Source organism: Lineus longissimus, chromosome 14, assembly GCF_910592395.1.
Source record: "Lineus longissimus chromosome 14, tnLinLong1.2, whole genome shotgun sequence".
Taxonomy (NCBI): domain Eukaryota; kingdom Metazoa; phylum Nemertea; class Pilidiophora; order Heteronemertea; family Lineidae; genus Lineus; species Lineus longissimus.
The window spans coordinates 13,556,851-13,567,468 of NC_088321.1; the positions used below are offsets into that span (position 1 = coordinate 13,556,851).

The following is a 10,618-nucleotide window of genomic DNA, read 5'->3' on the forward strand; positions in this document are numbered from 1 at the left end:
AGGGATCGTTCCTGTATTGAAACGCACCGTCTTACCCCTAGCAAAACGAACAGCAGCAAAAGCATGAAAGGTTCTGTTGAAACAAGGAGCAGCAATCCTTTCAGATGCCATCGGAGGAAAAAATGTAAAATCTGCGTTCAAAGAACGGGTCTTAGAGGGAGTAAAAGAAGTAGGAAAAGACGTTGTGGATACGATAACAACACACCGGACAGGTACAGGTCGAGGGACCAAACGTACGCTGGAAAGCCCGAATAGTCGAAGACGAACTAAACAAATTAAAGGACGATCCGAGGGATTCTTCGGTGGATAATTGTCGCTCATTGAACCCGTCTCCGCTGAGTCTACTGTAGCAACATGTCTCATATTGATGCAGACTCGTGTGCCTATACGAAGGCAGAATTAGAACTGTTCGAAACCAAACCAACACAAACTGCAATTTTGAGCGGTCGTCTCGTCGAAGTACAGCCGACAACCTCAATTGACAACAAAGATGTCATTGAGTTCAACAAGCAGAACAATGAAAAACATTACATTGACTTACGAGAAACAACGCTTTACATCAAAGCGAAGATCGTTAAACAAGACGGCAGCACCCTGAGAAAAATGCAAGCCGATGGAACCACTCTTGAACAAAATGCGCAATGCTATCAGATAAACTACCTAATCGCTTCCATGTTCAAACAGGTCGAAGTGTCTCTTGCCGGGAAACAAATTGGAACCACCAGCAGCATGTACGCTTATCGATCATACCTGGAATCATTACTCAGTCATGGAGAAGATGCTAAAACCCATCAATTTCGAGCGGGCGGATACTTTAAGGACCTGGCAAATATGGAGACAACCGGGGATACGATCAGGGACAGCTCAGCAACTAACAATGGAGCCATAGCTCGCTTCAAGATGGTCAAGTTCAGTCGAAGTTTTGAACTCCAAGGCTGCATCCATAACGAGATGTTCGAGCAAGGAAAACTTCTCCTCAGCAAAGTACCCCTTACAGTCAAATTAACCATGGGAAACCCTAAATTCAACCTGATGTCTGCGTTAACAACTACAGATCACACGATGAAATTGGAGAAAGCGATCCTCTACGCAAGCCACAATGAAATTGCATCCTTTGTCGGAGTAGCAAACGAGGAAAAGCTTCTAACGGCTTATGGAAAATACCCCGTGGCAAGAATCAAAATGCGTTACTTTCAGAAAGCTGCAGGAACTGCCGACCTGTCCGAGGCCAATCTCTGCAAGGGAGAGACTCCGAGAAGAATTATTCTGAGCCTGGTCGCCAGCAATGCTTCGTATTCACACAGGAGAAAGACCATTTATTTGTCAAGACTGTGACAAAGTGTTTGTTGAGAAAGCTCACTTGCCAAAATATAGACATGAACATATCCACACAGAAGAAAATCCATCAACATTGTTTAATTCTCCTGGTCGGGCTGCAAATCCACATTTGGTTTCATATCAAGAGTTATAAGCAATTGAACCTTTCGCTGAAAGATTTTCCCTGGCAGTGTTCGACCGGAAAAGCAATCGAAGTTTCCAGCGTTTTTGCGGTCAGTGAACGAATCACTCCAGGGAAATCGCTTTATTATTTTGATTTACGATCAAGGAGCTGCCATACCAACAGCGACAATGGCAGCACACCATTAAAGGAGATAAATCTATTTTCTGGAGTTTCCTCTTTGATCAAAAAAACACTATTGAAGCCGATTCCCTTCTCCGCTGAAGCCTGCATGGCTTAATGCACAGCTGGTGGAGCCCCCTTTGTGCAATAACTAATCGATATCTGAAGAACACCTCGTCATTTGACAAAACTGCTCGATCCACCGCGACCCTCGACAACGGCAAATCAATAAACACTCCAAACATGCTGTCATTGTACTACGCCTTGTCAGTGGCGCCTCTATCGTCCAACTGACCGAACCCTATCTGGGATCCACCTGAAACAAGTTCTCAAACAATTTCTCAATCATTTGCCCGCGTGCTCCGAAGCCATCAAGAAGGATATTCACGCTATCAGGACGTACCGTCGTTTATCGTGACCTATCCAACATTTAGGAAAATGAGGCTGTTGACATTCAGTGCGATTCTTGTTTTATTAACAGGTAAGGCGATTTTTAAAAACTTATTTTAAGTGTCATACTGTCATTTACTCGCAGGTCACAATGACAAATTAAGTCGCTGTAAACATTAACTGTGCGTTATTTATTTACTAACTTTTATAGTTCACTGCTGGCACAGACTGAAGAAAATTTATGAACACTGAAATTTGACCAACAACCTTTTGAATACTAATTTTGAAACGTATTCTTCAATGATAACATATATTCATTCTCAACTCCAAATCTTTTTATCTGAGGAGATGGTGCATTGACCTCGTTAGAACCATGGTTAAAGGTATCTTTGTATCGCCCTTGTAAGAACTATGATTAAAGATTAAATACATGTATTTTTAAAAAGTTTTCGGCGAACTTGATCACCGCTCCGTCCCTCACAGAAGCTACTTTCTGTTGTCGGGCTCTTTTCGGTTAAAACATTGATTGCGAACTCGCAGTGGACGAATTGCGCACTATCTGTTTCCAAATTTTACGCCTACCATTCGGTTTTGTTTGTTTATCATAGCTGTAATATTGTCACCTATGCCAGGGAAAGCTAGATTTTGGCTTATGAGACACTCTTCACTTCCAGGATCCTATATCTAATGCCAGGCCCCTGGCGAGGAGCCACTTTGTACTCTATATATTTATCTTGCTGGCGGGTAATCAACCGGCCGCATCGGAAAGAGCAACCAACGGGACTCGCACCCTCGACATTCCGTTGGCCACGCAGCCATTGGGATCGGTGCGCACTTTGGTTCCTAACTTTACCCCTACCCTTCGGTTCTGTTTGCGACACCAAAACCAATAAGCCTCGGCGAATACTAGTCCGAGTTACTATCTTCCGCGGGTAGCGATTTGACGCAAATTCCAACTGAGTACAAGTTGCTAAGAAGCACGCTGAACCAATCCCCGCCTCCCGCAGAGATATTTGCCAATAGCACGGTTGCCATTGAGGAAGATATTCTGAGAATTTAATCACAAATGTAATACACTTGACCCTCGGTCGGGGTCTTGAAGCATCAGGCAAAGATCCTTGACTGACCGATCGTAGTCTGATCTGGCAACCGTCAGCCGATCAGCCTCTCCTCCCCATGTCCAACCTGATACGTTCAGGCACCACGGGTGGCACTAAGGCATCCACTACCGCGGGCTTAATTCTAAACGATTTTATTTGTGGTATCCGCTACGGGGTTCTGTCGTGGCACGATCTTCGCCCTGGAATAGATTGATGATTTCTAAATGTTCTATCCGACGCAAAAACGGCCTTAGTACATTGTATGAACGACATTTAAATTTGTTGTTTGAATTCATTAAAGCCTTGGTCGATTGTGTTGTCTGGTGGTCGTTCGCATGAAAAAGACACACGCCGCTGCCGTGGCCTTGCCGTTTTTGGCAGATTTGCGATGATGAAGCAATACCTGGCTTGTAGTATATGTCAAATTATGCACATCAGACCCTAAATTAGCATGCAGTGATCGCGAACATTGATACACACCCCATTTGCGAATAAGATAACGCGCGAGCATATGCATGCATGCATGTTGCAAGAATGCATGTGGCATGCATTATGACTGACTAATGCCGTCGCCTGGAGTTAGAAATAGGAAATACAATGTAGATATAGTTGGCCCAACAGTAAATTCATGTGAATGATTGGGGTGACCCTATAGGTCGTGAAGGGTGGAACTTTGAACAGGTGCAGACGCTGCGTGATTGAAACCCGAGTAGACTACTTTAATCATCCACTGAAATCTGACATCCAATTTTCTCCCTTAAATTACCGTTTATTTACCTAATTTAGCCAACTCGTTTCATTTAAGGTTATCAGTCTTTGAGTTAATGTATCGGTTGATGTGGATGAATTACGCTCATCGTTCGATGATTGTTGAATTCTTTGATCTAACGGCGGAGTCGGAATCGGTACCCCTCGGTTTACGCGATACCGATTCGTCACTCACGTTACGCAGTTAAAAATAACGATGTCGGGAGATTTTTAATTTTGTCAAGCGTACGGTGGTTTGCGGTCGAATTCTCTCTATGACTTTTCTCGCAGTTAACTTCGTAAAAAAGGCGCCTGAATCCAAATTCAGGCCTGATTTGTTTTTTCCAAACGTAACCAACAAAATCTTTGCTTTGCAATGTGGCATGCGCAGTGCGATTCAAGCCAAATCGCATTCGGTTGAAACCTACACTGGGACCAGTCACCGCTGGACTTGATATTCATCCGTGGTCGCAGCGATGACCGATCGATTCTTGTCGTTGGCAGAGGCGACGACAACCACAAATGAGGGACGACAATATTATCGCCAGTCGTCTATTCCACAACACATCATACAAGAACACAATCTCCTCACCTCGCCATTTGTAACGGTTCTATGCTAAGTTAATGTAAGTGGTACTAACATTTGGTATCTTCCGGTTCGGAAGGCAAATGAGTCGCAGTCCTCTCATTGGGATATTGTGGGGTTGTTTATTGTCCCTCACATAAACCTGCTTGCACCAATTCCACGCGCGCCGCGCACAGACATCAAAGCATCCTTAATACCTGTTTACCAATGTTTTGTGTACCGTTCATGCATTTTGATTGCGCAATTAACTCAAAGACACCGAAGTCAGAACGACATTAAAGTAACTGATTTAAGGGGCAATTGTCGTTTAATTAGGCAGTAATTTAAGCGAAAAGAGAGAGGTCGTTAACACTGTTTAGAAAAGTTTATGCCGACGCATGTTCTGCTTTTAAGTGCATCGTGTCTTTGCATCTCTTCGTTTTATCCCGGTCTTTTTGGCGTGTTGCCCAACAACGAAAACAAACGATACATCTATATATCAAACATTGCAGTTTGTGCAATCATGAAGTTGTTATTCATGGGGTCGATGTTATGAGAGTCGCCCTGATAACTCTTTTAAGTAGAACAATGGGAATTTAGGCCTAGCTGCGAAAGGGCTCTTGACTGTGTGTAGGGCTATGTCTGAATTCTTTTAGCGAGAAAAGAAAAGCAATAACGTAATCAATCCCTTTCTACTAATAAATCAGAATCCCTAATAACCAGTGGCCGGTGCTAGGTGTTGAGAAACTAGAATATACGACCCTGGGGATATAACCAAGAGTCTCGTACATACATAGGTCACGCACTACCCTCAACTAACAGGTTCTTAAAAGCTTTTACGTTTAATTGGTGTTTATGGGTTTCTCTTTAAATAACTTTAGGGGGAAATATATCTTGTGTTCAGAGGCAAATGCTTTTAAGATCTCCGTGATATATATTCAAAGTGTTTTCACTAAACAGATTTGACCAATTAGCAATTCGAAGTCGGTGTCAACGAGTCTACTTGAAGTTGTTGTTGTTGTCCTTAATTGATTTCAAAAATTGACGGATTCAACCTCGACCTCAGGTTACTCCGTGCGCTTCGTGAAAGGTTTAATTATTGGTTTCGTCGTGTTTGGAGGAGAAACCTTCAGAATATTGTGTCGGGATATGAATCGGATGAATGAAAATAATCGTAACTATGGGGACCTGCAAGATAGCGACGAAAGTGAGTTCTCGCTAATCCCCCGAAACGCCCGAACGGGAACGCCTGTCCGATTGTTCGACATCGTGCTCAGGAGCGCGAACAATGAGATAGGCGTACGTGTTAGTGTTTGGGGGATCAGCGACTAGCGATCATGATCGATGCTGCAAACATCTTCTGTTTGCGGTGGTAATTCGAGGTGCTTGTTATAGCTACGCCCCTGCAACTGGGCGTGGTATTTACATACCTGCCGATGGGCTTCTTGTACCTTTAATTAAGTTACGCCAATTTGCGGCGATCGTGTAGTACGCTCACTAAGCAATAGCAAGAAGTACTCGGCAAAAGAATTCTTTTTTATGTGCGGTCAATGTCGCACGCACTCTTTCAACTAGCCTGCGAATGCATGGTTTCAGAAGAAAAAAATTGAATTCTATTTGTGGTTCATGTATTTGTTTATACCCCATATCCATAAACGTGTTGTTGTTTTTTTTAAACAAACCCGTCGCTTTGTGAACATGACACCAGCCCTATATTATTGATCACAAAATGGAAAACATTAGCTATTTTTTTACATTATTCATGAGGTTTTTGCTAGTGATATGTGATGTACGTGCCTACTTTAACCAACATCGGTAACGTAATGTTTTGTACTTCCGTAAGAGTTTTTTTCCGTTTCCTTCCGTTATTGGCAATGGCACTCTAGATTTTGACTCGATTATTGGCCCATATTCAAATGAGATCAAATGATATTATCTCTGACGACACTTATTGCCATTAAACCATCAAATATGGATACTGTATAAGCGGCCATATTTTGTAATTCGCTAAAAATGTTATTTTGGCGGATTACAAAATTTCTTTTGGTTCTTCAAACAAAAAATTTTTTTCTCGATTATCATATTTGCGAATGTAGCTTTTTATGCGAAATCTGAAAAATTAAACGAGTATTGAACGAGTAATATAAGTTTGTTTATCGTAGTGTCATCCAGAATGAAAGGGCCAGCCAGCTTCGGCGTACATTATGAGACACTCTTTACTTCCGAACTCCTATATCTAATGCTAGGCGCATGGCGAGAAGGCAGTTGGTACCCTATTTCTAAATAGCTGGCAGCTAACCAACCGACCGCATCGGAAAGAGGTTACCAGCGGGCCTTTTTTCATACCGGGTTAATGAGGTGACGTAATTGATTGAGCTAATTAGTATTCACTCTGAGTGTTCGGCTCACACCTCATTTACCCCATTCAACAGACGCCATTGATGTTTAGTGCCCTATTTTGGGAAGCCCTGGTATTTTTCAAAGGTTTTTAAAGAATCCGACCTTTCAGGGAAAAGTCGGACTTTTGTCGGATAAATCAGGAAAAAGTTAGAGAAACCGTTGAGAAGTCGGAAAATGCCTCCCTAGTGTCGTGTCCTTTGTGAACGACGTGTGAACCGATTTTTTATGTTACTATTCTAATTCGCCTGTTATTCCGGAATGAAAAAAATAAGCCTGTACTTTAGCGCTCAGAAATATCAGTTTGGTATTTTAGAACTCTTTAATAGTTTCTAAAAATCTTTTTCCATTCATCAGACCAGGGGAAAAGATAAAGCTCACAAGTTTCCGATTTTCCTCTGCCCACACTCTGCCCTGAAGTACCTTTGTATTAAAGTACGGGTTGACGCTCTTTCTAAAATCTTCGTTAAAAGGTTGAATTAGCTTGCTGTCATAAAGCTTCTGCAGCCGCCTCGGTTTCGGCCTCCAATTAAGCTCCACCCTCGCTGTGTTTGGTTATTCTCCAAAGTAGCAATAACATTAAAACCACATTATTCGGTATTAAAATCGACTTGTTTTAGAATAGAAACCCTTCTTGGGAAACAAGTTGATCATCTTGACTACAGCGATAACATTCATATGCTGAAAATTGATGCAGAATGCTGAATGGTATACTAACTAGCTACATAGTATACGACCCTAACTAGTAAATGTAACACTTTGTACATAATGTCATTTCATTTACCTTTCATTTCTAAGCGTTTATGCTATTCATTGTAAATTTTGTCTTCTTATCTAAGGAGGAATAAACAAATATATATACAAAGTGTTGTTTAAAAAATTGGAAAGTTTAAAATAGTTGCATATAACCGGATTTTTTAAAGTTCAACTGTCTACTTGAACCAAGTGGGTCAGGTAAGTGAGAAAGTGTACTCTGTCCGGTAATCGATATTATGGTTCTAGAGAAACCTGTGCATTTCCGACGCCAGAACTTAATTGAACTTAATTGAATTTTTGGGGGCAGAGTGCAGATGATAGGAAGAAGATGATTTATCATGATAACGAGATCACTTCACATAATAAAAAAGTTCCTCAATTAGTTGCACGTAAGCCATCCTGAGATCCGGCTTTTTTATCCCTACGTCGTATTTCGAGTGACTGTGTATATTGAAAACAACTGGTGCCAGGATGCACATTAATCAGATATGCTAACTTTTTTCACGATATTATTTTACAGTTATCTCAGTTCAACAACGGCCTCCCAGGTGGCCAGATTTGCCTCATTCAGTGCTGCCACCTGGGATATAAATTATAACGAAAACTATCATCTCACTCAAGTTTTACTGCTAACCTCCGCACGAAAAACCAATGTATCACACGCTCTGCTTATCCCTTTACATGCAACTGCCGTCTTTACGGCGTATTATTTTTAGAGCGGAAAGATTGCAAAAACTATTTCATTAACTTCGTCAAGACTAACGACGGCGTTTGCGAATCCTTTTTTCATACGTATTGTCAATCATTGCTGACAATAACAAGTTCCCTTCCAATTATAGTGATTTTGATTATCTTAGACAGTCAGTGACGAGCTGTTTGCAAATTTACTGAATGTTTCATCCACCTCCGGATCTCGAATTATTTGAATCTCAAGGACTGCGTTACTAATGCTAAAGGAATTGATACCGAACTGGAGGTAATGGTTCATTCCTCACCACGATTTATCTACTTTGTCTTGTTTGTTATTCTACTCCGGCAAAAATCCCCGTAATTTTGCCGCTTCCACCACTAACCACAGTCGTCTGCACCAAATTGAGGGTAATGACATCGCAAATGATCTACTCTCGTCAAACAAACATCTGATTAACCCAGAATTATCCTCTTTTCAACATGTGTGGGCCTGATGGAGAGAAACTACTCCCAAATACCCGATTCCGGTGACAAAAGCCAGTCATTTTGTTGATGAATACCGTAATTTTGGTACAAGATTGGAACTCTTCATTCATGGTGGATCACGGTGATGAAAATACTAGGGAAGTAAAGGCGGTTAGTTTCTGGTGACACATGAGTAAACGGATATGGCTTCCGGTTGGAGAAGTCACGTTCGAGTAAATAGTAAGGAGATATGATGCCTTCTGCGGTTGGTGAAGGTTTGAACCTTTTTCTCAATTTACGTGGGGCGTTTCAGCAGTGTCTGTATTGACCAATCACAATACATCTAATATGCATGTTATTTTCGTAGAATCCACGGCTTTGATTGGTCGATACATAAAGTTACATGAAGACACCGCGCATTAAACATGCATAACCACTTCCATCGAACAATATCGTGCCTCTTTCAAAACACGCCAATGGCATTGCGCATACGCAATGAGCATACCAGGCGATCGAAGGGCTGTTGCCTTATTTCTACGAACAGTTTTTTTTTAAATGAGGGTGATTAACATCGATTTGTCAGACATTCATATTCCTAAGTGGCATACCGTTGATTTCCTTCTTCTCGCTAAATATGATACAATTGAGTTGAAGGGCGTGCATTTGCCATCTCCTTAAACAGTATGTAATAGAACTAAAATGATTCCCCTGAAGATTTTGAATGGGTTAGGAAAGCATGCGGTACTTAGCTACGTGTAGGCTGTATAATGGTAATTAGTGAATTACCTGAAACTACATTAGCTAGGGTAATATACAATTTAGGTGCCTTAAGGCCAATCACGCCGCAGTTGTCTAAATACTTGATTCCTACACCCGGCATGCACTCGATCAGTCACTATCCCGCAGCGGATTGATACACATCTACTCTTAATTGATATCCGGAGTACGTTTGGAAATCAATCGGAAAAATGCCCGCGGTAGATCTAGTTTTGGTGTTCGACTGAAAAGAAGGAAAGGAACAAATAGTTTCATTAGATGTATATATTATAAGAAGTCACCAAAAAATGTGTTTTGACCGTGATTCTGGCCGAAAAGTTTCAAAAAGTGTCATATTGCCTTCCCCGCATTTTCTGTACAAAGACCTAGCCACGCCCCTGGATATCGGCTTGGCCGGGTGATCCTGGTTCCCAGAAGAAGATCATTCATTGCCAGAGCCTGTAACTTAATCACATCTGCCTCAGCGCTCTAGTAAAATTTGTAGCACCTTGTCACTTGCTCTTCAGGCATCGCCGAGACGTGTCATTCGACTCAAATCCAATCCTCTTTTCGTATCTAAAGGAAATCGAAAAAATTGCTAGGAGTACTTTAAGAAGGAATAAACTTACTTATTCAAATTCAAGACTTGGGTTCCTTTAATGCGTCTATTACAAGACGAGAACATGAGAAAAACGCCAATTTAAAAAAAATCAAACTTTTGAGATGAAAGGAAAGGGCTCGATGTACACTCATGGTCAAAAGTAAATGGACACCAGTTTTTCTTGAATTTCTCAAAAACTAGGCTAAGCAGAAACATTCACCTAACACCGATTGTAGCAAATGATCTTGGCTATTGAATAATGCTAAAATTTTAAAAATCTGTTTAGTTTTGCCTTTGATAGGAGAAATTTGGTAAATGTCTCTTTTTCACTACTTCTTTATTAGCAGGAATTCACCAATAAAAATTACATCCTCTTGTTCGACTCATGAAGGCCTTTCATAATATATCCAGTTTTTGAAATAATTCAAACTAGAAATGTGGTTTTTGGCCACTTTTACGGTAATGATTTGGATCATGCTTGACACATCTACGACATGGTCCCTTCTTTTCTATTGAACAGACCTTTTGAG

The 10,618-nt window shown here is 41.3% G+C and overlaps 1 protein-coding gene across 1 annotated transcript; it reads left to right on the forward strand.

The window, feature by feature from the left end:
* The first annotated feature begins 354 nt into the window (after positions 1 to 354).
* On the forward strand, positions 355 to 1,335 carry LOC135498710 (uncharacterized protein F54H12.2-like). The gene has a single exon (XM_064789092.1). The coding sequence runs from the start codon at positions 355 to 357 to the stop codon at positions 1,333 to 1,335; it is 981 nt and encodes a 326-aa protein (XP_064645162.1).
* Positions 1,336 to 10,618: the final 9,283 nt, after the last annotated feature.

Excerpts from the sequence above, each read along its gene's own strand:
- LOC135498710 (XM_064789092.1), top strand. The coding sequence starts at position 355 with ATGTCTCATATTGATGCAGACTCGTGTGCCTATACGAAGGCAGAATTA.